The sequence below is a fragment of the Lepidochelys kempii genome, chromosome 16 (genome assembly GCF_965140265.1).
Source record: "Lepidochelys kempii isolate rLepKem1 chromosome 16, rLepKem1.hap2, whole genome shotgun sequence".
Taxonomy (NCBI): Eukaryota; Metazoa; Chordata; order Testudines; family Cheloniidae; genus Lepidochelys; species Lepidochelys kempii.
Genome location: NC_133271.1, coordinates 21,529,959 through 21,544,382, shown reverse-complemented (window position 1 = coordinate 21,544,382; position 14,424 = coordinate 21,529,959). Strand labels below are relative to the sequence as shown.

The 14,424-nt window shown below is 47.1% G+C and overlaps 1 protein-coding gene across 3 annotated transcripts in view; it reads right to left on the bottom strand.

Moving 5' to 3' along the window:
• Window positions 1-228: 228 nt before the first annotated feature.
• RXRA (retinoid X receptor alpha) overlaps window positions 229-14,424 on the bottom strand; it is a 224,501-nt gene continuing 210,305 nt past the window's right edge. For all 3 annotated transcript variants that reach the window (XM_073314208.1, XM_073314209.1, XM_073314210.1), the window contains 2 exons: window positions 12,711-12,816; window positions 229-7,356 (listed from right to left, as the gene is read on the bottom strand). In XM_073314208.1, coding sequence (XP_073170309.1) covers window positions 7,209-7,356; window positions 12,711-12,816 — 254 coding nt within the window. In that variant the 3' untranslated portion in view covers window positions 229-7,208. The remainder of the gene's footprint in view (window positions 7,357-12,710; window positions 12,817-14,424) is intronic.

Below are 14,424 nucleotides of genomic sequence, written 5' to 3'. Positions count from 1 at the left end.
GGGTGATTTGCCTATGGCAGAGGGAAAGCTTTTTCCCCATAACAGCTAGTATCCAGTTTGCTTCTAGGAGTGCCTGGAGTTCTGAACTGTACGACAAGCATTCTCTGGTCCTACAGGTGTTTTGGCGAATTCAAAGGCTCATCTGGCTGAGCAGCAGGCAATGGGGAAAGGAAAATGTCTGTTTTCCTTCACCCACCCACCCAACCCAATTGAAAGGTTTCGGGCCACTTGCGATCATGTATCGCAGAGCATAACACCAATACAGGCTGCGTATTCTGGAGCGCGTGGCCTGGGAGGCGAGGAACAGCTTGTGTTTTACACTGGAGTGGACAGTTCTGTGGTTCTCAAACGGGAATACAGCTCTCACACAACGGTGGCTGGCTATTGGACTGAATTTCTGTCCTCTGTCCAACCGTAGACAGATCATGTGTAAACCAAATGGTAACAATAACCTAAGAGAGCCGTCGAATCTCAGCCTCTCTTCTTCTGACATCAAGCAGCTCAGGTTGCCCAGTTCAGGAAGGGAAAAGAAAAAGTCAAGTGGAGTAGAAATGTAAACAGGACTAAAGGTGGCCACAAGGTGGAGCTGTGCACACTGGTTCATTACAGATACAAGTGAGAAAACATGAAGTTTGCCAGTGATTCCATTGAAGTACCGGTGGAGGACACACTCCAAAGCCCAGGGAAGTCAATGAGAGAGTATTTACATTGACTTCAATGGGGTTGGGATCAGGTCTTTAAAGAGTAAATCAAAGAACACCCATTAAGAACAAAAGAGGGCTTGAACCAGATTATATTTTAAAACGCTCGTATATTTTCTTTTTTTTCCTCTTTTTTTTCCTCTTTTTTTTTTTTTTTTTACAATTCTAATACAATTGTTCATCAAAATACTGGCGTTTCCAGCAGCATTTTGTGTGTGTGTGAACAATAATATACGGTAGTGATTTCACAGTAAAACAGACCTGCAGGAACGCCGGATAAACATGACAAGAGACCAAAAAAATTTTTTTTTCAGAAGTGGTGGGGGAAAGAATAAAAAGTCCATTAAAAAAAATATTTCCAAAGAGATTTCATAGAAAGCCTTTAAAACACTGTCAATTTTTTCTCCCTCTCATTCAGGTTTCCGTCCCTTTGGTGGAACATCTATACAGAGAGAAAGAGTTTACAACAATCTCTATAGAAGCAGAAATAAAACAAAGAATATGTAAGGGATAAAATTACATTTGTACAAAAATAGATTTTTTAAACTTTATTGATGATTTAGATATTTTTTCCTTATCTTCTTTTTTATTTATTTCTGTTTTTTTATTTTTGTAATTCTTTCTACATTTTATTTTATTTTAGCTATGCACCCCATAGCTAAGGCATCTCTCGCTAAGTGTTGGGAATTGCTAAAGCTATTTTAGTCAAATCACCTGCTTCTAAAAAAAAAAAAAAATAGCATCTTAAAATAGATGCATTTCCTTTGTCTTGAGTTATAAAGATCCGGTCTTGGTGCAAGCCAATCCAGAAGGGGTTCTGATACAATGTACTTGCTTACATGAAGCAAAAATGTATGAGAAAAAAAAAAGAATCAAATTAAAGAAAACAAAAAGTCTGTAATTGCTACGGTTATAATATATGTATATGTGAGTGAGGATATTTATACAGTGTATATATCTACAGTACATACATGTATACACACACACATATGTATCAACTTAAAATAGATCATGCACTCTGGTCACTGATGGGGACATCATCAGCTATTTAGCCACAGCTGGTAACAGGGGCCAGCTACAAGGTCACATGTCTCCATCCTTGACCCCACTTCGACCACCACCATTTAGGATTGTCCTCAAAGAGTGCCAAAATGTTGACTGGGAGATCGGTGGTCAGGTGTGGTTCCTTTGGTCCTGCTCTGATGATGAAGAACCAGCCTTTGTTCATTTGCTGATTACAAACATTTAAGTTCCTCTTGCCCTTTGGAAAAGAGCAAATCACTTCAGGGCTGCTGAACAGTCCAGGTAGAAGGTTGTGTCAGCTTTGCTGTTGGATGTGTGCCACTTAACCCGCACTGGTTTCAACGGGCTGATGGGTGGTGGCAGTGTGGGAAGGGATGAGCAGGCAAAGAGTCAAAGGATGGGTGGCTGAATATATTCTTCAGTTACGCAAGTGGGCTGCAGTCTGTTCCAAAGAAATATACGACTCAGAGAGACTGGATCTTACAGTTCACTGGAGAACTCCAGGGACTGGGGGTGTAGCCAATTTGCTTTTCCAGTCCTGGACCTTTGAGACAAAACCAATCTGATGTATTACTTTTCCCCCGCCGCAGACTTCTCTGGGTTTAGGCTGGAACGTTCCCCTTCAACGGATGTGACGCAGATTTGAGTTGAAACCGCTGTCTAAAGGTTGAAAGTGCAGAGATCAGCTTGGCTGCCAGGAACCATGGGGCCAGTTACACTGTATGTTGCCTAAGTATACAGTACATGTATGTTTTCAAGGCCTTTCGCGCAAATAGTTCCGCAGTGAAGGTTTTACATTAAGTGGGTGTTTGGGAGTTAGGGTTTGGGGGAGAAGAAAGTGGGGGGAAGATGCAACGGCTTCTTAAGGAAACATCCTAAAATGCACATTGATTTAAGCTCAGTTTGTTCCAGGATCCAGTGGAAACACACACACAAGGCAGCGAAGAACATCCAGTGTGGCAGGTGGGTGGCTGAAGAGCTGATGTTTGTGCTATCTTTAGAAAATTAAAGATTGTCCCACCAAACAAATATAATAATAATAAAAAAAACCAACCAAGAATTAAAAAATAAATCACCTTAATCGAACCAGATTTTGCGAGAATACTAATGTCTGGTTAAGTAAAAGTCCTAGCTCTCTAGTGAATAATGTGCCTTTCCTTTTTTACCCATGTATCACCTCTTCAAACAAGCATGTATTATAGTTATAATAATTATAATGATGAGGAGGGGGAAAAAAACCAACGTGAAGGAAGATACAAATGAAGGAGTCAATTAAATCCAAGTAAAAGCAGGTCACTTTAAGGCTGCTGCTGCTGCAAAAGTCACAGAGCCCATGTGGGCTTCTGTGTCACTGCAGCTGGGGAACAAGCAGGGTCGGGAACATTTGGGTTGGCATTTGATTTTGGTAACTGTCGCTTGCAGGTCCTGAAATGGGTCGTTCATGTTTGTTCAGGGTAAAATACGTTCCTACAAATGCTGCCTCGACTCCCTGGGGGCCAGATCTTCAGCTGGTACAAATCACCATAGCCCCCACTGACGTCAATGCAGCTCTGCCAATCTGCACCAGTTGAAGATCTGTCTCTATCTCTGCTGAAACACCCCTCGAAATTAAAAAGAACCTCATGCTCCATGCTTAGGAGGCATTATTATTATTATTCTCATTTTAAAGAAAGGAAAACCAAGGCACAGAAACGTGCCCAAGGTTATGCAACAAGTCACTGGCAGGAGTCCTGACTGCCAAACCGCCTGCTGTAACTGCTGGATGATACTTCATCTTTACTCTACAGTATTCTGCAGGGATGCTCAAGTTTCTAATACTGGTACTGCAGTGTTTGACGCTATTGCTCTAGGATACTGTACTATTTATTTACTGAAGAGCTGGGGAAGCCGTTTAGACTCAGATGTAGTTCTACATTAATGTGGGTGAGATGTGCTGAATGCTCATTAGATCGCAGCTCTGCCCACCTTTCCCCAGGGGGGCTCAGAAGTCGTCATCCCCCCCGCACAAGTCCGTCTTTGGCCTAAACCAGCCCCTGTTCCCTAGCTCCTTCTGACGGCTGATGAAAAGCTGGCTAAGAGCTCACATTTGCAACCTAGAAAAACAAACAGCAACGCAGACTTCCAGTCCCAACACAGCTCCTTTCAAGCATCCAATTGAAAAAAAAGGGGGTTCTGCCCAATGGAGATAAACAAGAGTAAAGGTTTATTACAGTGCTAGGTTCAATGGGCTCTTTAATAAAGCACTCTGATATTCTCGGGCAAGCAGGCTCTAGGCAGACATAACAACACATAATCCAGGCTTCTTAGACTCCTAAAATGTTTAAACACCTGAGATTCAGTAGCAATGACAGGGATGGTGATCCAAAATGCTGGTTAAAAAATAACCATGATGCTTTTGGGCTCAGATCCCATGTGCCAGCCTGGTGGGAAGTTTACAGGTACCCGCAATCCCCTGCTGACCGCTCTCTCACGCTTCCGATGGAAATGCATAGACCATGATGGTCCACGTTGGCATCCTCTAGATAACTATGTTCTCTTGCCTTGTTTCCTTGGCAAATTCTTCCAGGACGAAGCTGTTTAATAATATTTTCAGCAGCGCCCAGGCTGCCAAAGAAACGCAGCCAAAACACGTTCCCTGCCTCTGTGGAGTTGACACTTCAGGCTGGCCTGGGGGTCAGTTATGACCTGAAATCCTTGTTTAACTACAAGATGGCCTTATTAGCTGATGGAATTTGAACTGCCAGCATGTTTGGAAAGTGGGCAGCAGCTGCAAGATTGAGTATCAACCATGCCTCTGAATGAACACAGGTAATAGCCCAGGGTTGGATTTGCTTGATCACACTTGACTGAGACACAAAGCAGCTATTTAAAGAGCCAGTTGTAACGAATGGGGCAGGAGAAGAAAGTTTTGGACGCTAATAATTAGTCATTTTAAAGCACAAACCAAATAAAAGTAGCAGGGAAGTCCCTGGTAGGGAGCCAACTGCAGGCATCTCGTTCTTGGCTTGGCCCAAATGCTCCTTTCGTGTGTTAAGAATAGCTACTTTCCTCTGAAAAAAAATCAGCAAGATACTTCATTGTTTCTTCTGCTTTTCCTTTTAATTTGTTTTCTAGCTTGGCCTCAGGCGACACCTGGCTGATTCGCTGCCCCCTAAGAAGCCTGAGGACGTTCCCCAGAGTTTGTGCAGTGCTGTGTTTTGGCAAATGCACAGGGATTAAGTGAGAAACCAGCAGTCTGTTAAAAAAAAACAAAACAAAAAAACTGATCCACCTTCCCCACACATTTTTTAAAGCGTCTCCTGCTGCCTGGGACAATCAGCCAACAGGCTGAAGAGCTGGAAAAATCTGTAAAAGTGAGATCCAGCAGACTGTGAAATAACCTCCCTACTCAGGGAAGTGGTGGAGTCCTGGTTGTTCAGGTCATTTCAAACTGGACTGGACAGAATTCTGGGGAATAGACTGTAGGGAACGATCCTGCTTTCTAATGAATGGGCTAGATAAGATCTTATTAGTATCTCTGATCAGCAAGTAATTGCTCCTCAGTGGTTGTGTTTCTAGGATCAAAGCATTTAGGGAAGTACCTAAAAACCCACCAGCCACCTTGCTGCCCAAGAGATCAGAGATTTTTGACAGGTTTCAGAGATTTTTGAGTGATCAAGCTAAAGTTACTGCATTTTTGTTTCCTGGCTAAAGCAGAATTTTTATAATACAGCTTCCCTCAGAATTACCACAGAAACATGGAATATCAGCCAAAGGTACTGCAAAGGTAAGTAGTCCCTTCAGTGCTCCCTGCTGTTCTCGAATATCTCCCCAGGCATGGCAACGGTTTCCTGCCCGGGCCCTTCCAAAATGGAGGTGTTCCTGAATGCTCATCACATGTTGTTCTAAGAAAATGGTGCGAGAGTCCAATGGAGAAAGCAAAAGGGTTTTTTGCGGGGGGAGCATGAGGGAATTTCTTTGAAATCTCTATCCTGAGATGGTAAATTTAATATTTAACCAGAAAATGGAAAATCACCTTTTTGGCCACTAGGACAGAGCTGCAGCCCCATTTCCTGATCCCTGTGGGGAGCACCAAATCACCCACAAAAATCAATAACTAGAGCAGACGGGGAAGCGTTTTGGGGAAGGCACAGCCCTCACTTCACCAATCAATCTCACCAATTAAGTGCTGCCCTAAGGCCCAATTTATCATTGCCTGGCACCCTGTGCAGTCATCTACACCCATGCTGCCAAATCGTCAGATGAGGGTGGTAACATTTTGCACTGGTGTCAATGATTTGCAAAACGGTGATGAATTGGGCCCTATCGACGTGCACGTGAGCTGAAGAATCGGTTATTCGCACCACTCTGCCATCAGTCCTACTGCCAGGCAAACTGGCTCTCCCAGAAGCCCTGACAATCTAACATCAACCAGTTTGCTTGGCCTGATTGAGCAAGTGTGCGTGGACACCAGAATGTGAAATGCACATAGCGTTATGGGTCATGACGAATGCCTGCGTGTTAAGGGAGAGGTAGGGATCCCAGTAAGACTCTTAGGAGGGAGTGGGAATTGGAATCACTGCAGCCTTAAAGCAACCGCTACAGACTTGTGCAATCCGGATGGTTCGTGTTTTGATTGGCTAGCTCCACAACTGAGAGAACAGTCATCTTTGGAAAAATCATGACACGCTGTTGCTTTTCCAGAAGGAAAGCAGGGCACTGAAGTCACCGCCGTCCACACTGCCCTCCACACACAGAGGGGGGCTCAGTCTCTCGGTGTGACTGGTCATCTCTCCGTTCAGGTCATTAGTTTGGGGAGGGTGAAGGGGATAAGCGATCAATCGCACAATCCCCTGCTTTTCATTTAAAAGAGAAGGCTCTGCAAAAAATGCTCATTTGTGACATGGCAGGGGCCATTCCAGAGCGGCTTTCCTCGAGAGAAGTAAATACTAATTGTTAGAAACCAAAAATATATATTCTTTCCTCTTTCAAAAACTCCATCCTCTGAAAATATCCAGCTGTGGGTAAGCAGGATTAAACCACTCCCCCAGTCCATCCAAACCCCAGCAGCTCAGAGTTCCTATGGGTGGGATCAACCCCGCTGCCTGCTTCCAACCAATCATCTCAGCCACATGCAGAAATCCAAACCCAACTACGGCAGGGGCAGACAGGGAGCTGAGAAGCCTGGCCTTCAGTTTGGCTTCAAACTCAGGTGTGCCAGGAGGCGGAGCAGGGGGGTTGTTTGCTTCTGAAACGCTACATCCCACCTCTCTACATCTAAAATAGTAAAACAATCGTCAGCCCCTTCGATGCAGCGGTGACAAAATGAGCAGAAGTCAGTGTGACGAGGAGGCAAGGGCCAGCGGGGTGTCACCCTGGGTCAGACAGAGAAGAGCGGATGGGGTCTCTGGCACTGGGGAGAGGGATGAGGAAGAGGAAGAGTGGAGGTGGGAGGAGGCTGCTGAGGCCCCTGCTGGGTGAAGGGACTGACCCAGCTGAGATTCTCTATGTCATTTGGTGGGGTGCTTCCAGCATCTCCATCAAGAAGGTGTCGATGGGCGTGTCTCCTATTAGCTTGAAGAAGAACAGGTGCTCCAGGCATTTCAGGCCAATGGATCGGAGGGCGGGGAGGCGAAGCAAGAGTTTTGCAAACCTGCAGGGGGGAGCAAGAGTGAAGAAGAGAACATGGTTAGACCCCTCACACTCAGCTGGTGTTGTCTATCGGATTCAGAGGCGCAGTGCAGCATGGAAGGGAGAGCTCGCATGGCTCCTGTGAACATTCCTGGTAGAGATGGGTCTAGTCCAAGCACAGGTCACCCTTTAGGTTGGACCTCTCTCTAGTTACTGGAAGTCACATGGCTAAATCCCCCATGGACTCCGGACACCGAGAAGTTACCAACTGACTCTCTCCCCTGCGGGACATCCAATCAAGGTAAACAATGACAACAGTCTGCGGTTACCAGAAGTGAAATAGGGTAGAGGGAATCTCTCCCTCTGGGGTGTTGGGTTTGCATTTGGCAGCACTCTGTGTACAGCCATTTAAGTCATTTTCCTGTTGTCGTTTGTGTGAGTCTTACACAATAGTAGGGGAGAGAAGAAACATATTGCGGCAGGGCAGCAGTCAGTGGAGACAACACATCAGCATCTGGCCCTCTTTTCTTTCCCCTTTAGATATAGGAAAATGTGACTGTAAAAGCACAGAAACCAGCCAGGGGGGCTGGGGTGACTTTTTACTCATTTCATGAAACTGACTAGAATTCAGCCTGACTGCATCCCCTTAATGAAGTAATACGGCAACTCACCATAGCCAGCAGTGCCACAAGTCACTCTTCACACATATCCCCAGATAGGTACCCTGCTTCAACTGCTCTCTGCCTTCGGGACCCGCTGGCAAAGCGGAACTGTGGGCTGAGGGGCACTATACCCGGGGTGAATCAAATGGAAGATGGTAGCATCTTCTCAAGCAAGGGGTTGAAGTTGGAGCTCAGACTTGCCCCCCCAGGCAAAGACTCCACTGTGCCAGGGCAGGTGTTAAAACACAGCCCCTCCTCCTCTCGCTGGGGTGGGTAAGCAGCTCCCACTTCTCTTTGGCTGGTGTTTTGGAAACTGCCCATCTACTTTATCCACCGGCTAAAAGGAGCTCTCTCCCTCAGCTTAGTCCCGCAGAGGTGCTTTTCCTGTTGTGCCCACGATGCTTTAAAAAAATTGCTGACAAGCAACGAGTGCTGCATTCACATACGAGGGCTTTGATGCTTCATGGGAAAGACTTTCAAACCACAGGACAAACAGCGTTTGGCACTGAGGGACACTCAAAACCAGAGCAGGATCACGGGTTTAAGGAGCTGGCTCTGCGGCCTCAAAAGCTCCCCAGCAGTGGGGGACAGACAGGCCCTGGTGATTTTCAGCAAAACTCTGGATGTGAGAGGACCTCCCCCACCCCCCACCGTCGCCCACAAGGCTGGCCAGCAGCTCTGGAGAAGGCTGTGCTCTGCCTGCCCTGAATCGAGAGTCCAGTGGAGAGGAGCCAGCTGGTGGGGAATACACTCCAGGCACCAGTGATCCAGAGTGAAGAGAGGAGGCCAGGAGCTCCCTTTAGCTGCAATATGGCTTCTCAATGTGATGTGGATTTTGACCCCAGGGCAAACAATGGGACTCACCTGCAATTCCTGTTCCTTTGGGTTAATAGGCTCAGGCCCAATGAGCTAGGAATTGCATAGGGCGCAGATACAGAACTGTCTCTCCAGAGACCCTTCTCCACCCCCACCGCCACAGCGGCTCCATGAGATCTCTGCTCAGCTCATTTGGCTCCCCCTCCCCCCACCCCGCTACACCCCATTGCGCTTTGGATGAATGTTTTTAAAAAATTCCTATCAATAATAGAGAATGTCTTTATTTATTTATTTGTATTGTCCCCATGCAAGCAGGGCTTCAAAATAAGCAACGCAGTTTCAAGGCTGGAGCTGGGCCAGGGAAAGGAGTGTGTGTGTGTTGGGGGGGAGGACAAGGACTGTGTGCTCGTGTGTGTGTGTGTGTGTGTGTGTGTGTGTGTGTATTTGCTGAGCTGGAAAGAGCAGTGGGACAAGGGCCAGAAAAAACAAATCAGACCTGCCATCCCATCCAGGAAATTTCACTCTAAACCAAACCAGATGATGGTTGCAGCCTTCGGATACATTTAACCATGAGATAACCAGCCCACCGCGCAATGCACCAGACCTGGGGCTGGGCCAGGAGAGAAGGGAGCTGATTGTGTGAGGCTGCTTCGTGTCACATACACACCAAGCCCTCCCTGCTAGAGCAGCACAAGGAGGCTGGGGCTCAGTTATGTTTGGCCTTGGAACGTTTCCCTTAGCCTGGCTGTTGTGAAGGAGTTGCTTATTTGGTGCACGAGCATTTACACTATTCTTGTGAGCCCAGTTCCTAGAGTACAATATTTATTCATAGTCTTGCAGGAAGGGCATCTGAAACTCACCAGTGGACTGTCTAGTCGCTGGTAGTGCCTACTGTGAGATGATCCAGTAAATCGCCCACAAAGAATTCAACTGTCCATTGTTCTACCAGGGGAGGAATTTCTTCCTGACCCCAGATGGGAATCACATTGTGTCATTTTTTTAAAAAAAAGTTAATTTTTTTATTTTTAGGGTTGGAAGAGACCTCAGGTGGTCATCTAGTCCAACCCCCCACTCAAAGCAGGACCAACACCAACTAAATCATCCCAGCCAGGGCTTTATCAAGCTGGGCCTTAAAAACCTCAAAGGATGGAGATTCCACCACCTCCCTAGGTAGCCCATTCCAGTGTTTCACCACCCTTCTACTGAAATAGTGTTTCCAAATATCCAACCTGGACCTCCCACACAGCAACTTGAGACCATTGCTCCTTGTTCTGTCATCTGCCACCATTGAGAACAGCCAAGCTCCATCCTCTTTGGAACCCCCCTTCAGGTAGTTGAAGGCTGCTATCAAATCCTCCGTCACTCTTCTCTTCTGCAGACTAAATAAGCCCAGTTCCCTCAGCCTCTCCACATAAGTCATGTGCCCCAGCCCCCTCATCATTTCTGTTGCCCTCCGCTGGACTCTCTCCAATTTGTCCACAACCTTTCTGTAGTGGGGGGCCCAAAACTGGACGCAATACTCCAGGTGTGGCCTCACCAGTGCAGAATAGAGGGGAATAATCACTTCCCTCGATCTCCTGGCAATGCTCCTACTAACGCAGCCCAATATGCCGTTAGCCTTCTTGGCAACAAGGGCACGCTGCTGACTCATATCCAGCTTCTCGTCCACTGTAATCCCCAGGTCCTTTTCTGCAGAACTGCCACTTGGCCAGTCAGTCCCCAGCCTATAGCAGTGCATGGGATTCTTCCGCCCTATTTAGGAATAGAACCCAGGACTCCCGTCCACTGGACTATGGTATCGGTCATCTGATACATTGAATATTTCCTTCCATTTCACGGTGATCACTAGGCGTAGTCCTCAGAGCAGAGAGATCTCCAGTGGAGTCCTCACACCTTAGTCCAGCTGTGTCAAAGCCATTTAGATCTTCATGGGTTTTGGAACAGAGCTAAGTGAAATGGGGTGACCTTGCTTTACAGGGTTTTCTGAGAATATTTGCTTTGGTTTCGATCCAGGTAGGTTCACACCTCCCAAATCTCAGGTTCCAATGAATCCAGAAACTCAGAGCAAAACTTGGTCGCAACTCTGAATCCCACCCCGCTCCCATGAAGTCTGCCCAGATCTGAAGTGCAAACAAAGGAGTAGTGATGAGCACAGGCTGGAAAGTTCAATGTGGATTTTGCACACCTCTCCAAAGACAAGGATGTTTGCATCTGGGGGTTTGGGTCAGTCCATTGCTGAGGAAGAGGGCCTGATTTTCTAAGGCAGCTCCCATTGTGGCAATTATGGCTGACCACTTATTTCAAACCCAAATGGGAGTTGAGATCTTTTGAAAATTACTACAAAAGTTCAGTCAAAATTGGGTCCAGATTTACTCGAAAGGTGAAATTTACATGAACCTGAGTTGGCTTCAGAGCTGGCAAGAGGATCCAAAACTTAGGTGAGTTGCATGGGATTTTCTGGGCTTCAACCAACCTTTCCTGTCCTTTTCTTCAAGGTTGCCAACCCACCTCCCACCATCCTCCAAACCAAACAGGGCAGGCAATAATATTCACACTATTTTTTAGCCCATTCTAACAATCTTATAAAACACTGCTTGATTACACTCCCAGCAGCCATGGGTCTGAGCCTTGTTTGATCGCACACTGAAAGGGTGCCTCTTGTTTACCCAGCTGCAAAATGGGTAGGTGATCCATTAGGTTAGGGTAGTCAAAGGTGGTCAGACATAATGCTTGCCACTTTGCTCACTTGCGTACTACTGGCTATGGAAACTGATGTGTCTTAAACCGCATCAGCCTGATGAGCCATCCCTGGCTCAGGGCCAACTTTGACTTTTGATATTGAAGTCTAGAACATTGCAACCTCAAAGCAATTTTGGGTTGGCACAATGGCTCTCAATCATTGCATTAATCAGTTACTGTTGTAAGAGGATCCATTTTTTTCTACTGTCCAGCAAAGGAAGCCCAGAAAGCCAGATGAGATGTGAATCCAAATTTCTACACTATTTTGCCATTTTTACTGATATACACATTCCTTAACTGACTTGTACCAACAGGCAATTCACAATGCATTCCTTCATTTTGTTCCTGACCATATCTTAGCTGGAAGTTGCCAACACCAAGCTGTGACTGGGAAAATGCGCCCACTCAATTCTGGAATGATCCAGGAAAGCATTGTGAATTTCACCTCCTGTACCCAGCTGGATTGGGGTTGGGGGAGAGAGAAAGGCGGAGCTTCAACTGAGGCTTTCGCTTCCCAGCAGTGATGCTCATGTGCCACTGAAAATTAACTCCGTGTGTGTCTTGTTTTTTGGTGGTTTATTCTTGGTGGTTTCCCCTGGGGTGCACTCATCCCATTGCTATGTGTTTCTAGTGGCTACAGTAGGGGATCAGAAGGAACACAATGGTTCTTTTCCCGGCACCGACTCACTGCGTGACCTTGTGCAAGTTGCATCACTTCTCTCTGCCTCCATTGGCCATTCAGTAAAACGGGGGTGGTGACACTTCTGCACTTCATAGTGGGGGGCTTGTGAGGCTCCATTGATCAAGCAGGGCAAAATTAACGGTTTAGCTTGAACCGTGTTGCCTCCACTTATACCAGCCGGGAAATGTAGCTCTCAGTCTCCACTTACTCATCTATAAAAGGTTCACATTACCTACCTCTATGATTCTTGCAAATCTTAAGTCTTGTAAAGAGTCTGTGTTCCCCAGACAAAAGGCACTGCTTCCAGTAAGTGCATAGTGTTGTTATTACTTGGAATGGGGAGGGGACGACACTTCTTGTAACCCTTCCCCAGGAGCAGCTTTTGGATGGCACTGCAGACAGGTCTTGTCTAGTACCAAAGAACAGGAGCTTGGTGCCAGCCCTGCCCATGGCAGGCATCCATGCTCAGACACTCACCTTCCAGGCTGGTCGGGGTATTTGTGTTTGCAGTATGCCTCTAGTGACGCGTACACCTTCTCACGCAAAGCCTCCACCTCAGCGGGGTTGGAGAGTCCTTTCGAGTCTGAAACACAGCAAGGACCCTTAGCTGAGACGAAGGCACATTTTGGAGCTCGTTGGACATTTCCAGGATGGAGACAATAGATGAGTGAGGAGTATCAACTGGTGGGCCGCGTACATCCAGAGCCGTCCCCTAATGGCCAGCTAAGGGGAATGGATGTCTCCGGTCACTGGTTTGATTCTGGCCTAATTTGGTGGTGACTGAACAGCATTTTAGGGGCACCTAATTGGAGAGGATTGTTTGGTGCCCGCTGTGAAATGAGTCGGGGCTGATGGGGGAGGGTGTTTATCTCAGTTTAGCTCCCAGCAGTCAGGTTGTTGGCTGGCTCAGCACAAAGGCCGAGAGCAGAATGGAAATGGAGACCAAATTGCTCTGCAACCCTAGAATGGAGGGCCCCCCCGTCCAGGCCAGGGTTGTGGTACAGCACTGACGAGCAGTGTGCTGCAGGGGACGGGGAGGGAGACCTGTTTTGATAGTGCTTTCATTCCCCAGCTTCTTTCACAAGCAACAGAACTCAAGTCAGGCAATGGTTGAGCGTCTCTCCCCATTTGGGAAATCAGCATCCCCTTCCGGCCCAGGAAACCAGCTAGCTGGATGAAGGGAGAGAGCCAGAGAACTAGACAGGGGATGGAAACAGGAACTGATGGCCTTCATGGGCCAACTGTGCCTGCTTTTACGCTGTGAGCGAGGAGTGGGGAGGGGAGTTAGGAGGCCATCTATTGTTTCTACCGCAGCCCAATTAATCCCCTGTAAGAAAGAGCTACAAAGAACAGCTCTGGAGCTAGTGTGCTAGTTACATCCTCAGGACGGATACAGCACTTGTGTCAACCCTGCCAGCTCTCTACAAGCCAGAGGGGGAGTTTGTTCTCCGCGTTGATTTAATCCATGGTCTCTTTGCTGAGACTGCCATTAAAGGGGCCGGCTGTACAGCTCCTGGTGGATTTTGCACACTGGGAATTGGATTTTGATTGCCCTAACTCAAAAGCAATAAGGGTCAGCCACTCCAGAGCTGGCCTGGATGGGAAGCAACAGATTCTCCGCTCCATTCCTCAATCCCCGGAGCCACGGGGCTCAACCCTCATGTGACAGGAACCCTGTAGTTAGGGGACAAGAGAGGAGCAGGGCCATTTTAAGCCTTGGCCTCCTGGCAGAGGCTGCCAACAAGGGGGACAGTTAGCACCAGCTATGCTGCTAGTGGTTTTTGCACCATGGACACAAGGGAACTGGTCTGAGACCACCAATCTCATTTCATACAGGCCACTGAACTGTCATCGGAGGGTGGCAACTTGTGGTGGCTACCGATCTGGATTGCAAGAGTAAATTAAAATATCTTGAAAGGGTTTAAAAAAAAACAAACAAACATGGCAGAGTTACACTCAAATATTTCCTACTCGGACAAATCCAGTTATGCTGACTAATCTCAGATTTGGCTTTATACCCTTCGATTTATCTATTGTGCTGTGCTGCCGTATTCATCCCTAAAACCTGCGATCGGAATCCCAGCCCCTTTGTGCATCAGTTCAGTGGGTTCTGGGAGAGCTCAAGCGATTGTGCGTCTGACGATGGCTGCTGGACAGATAATCAGCTGTAGGATTTGCTTTGCCTGACTAA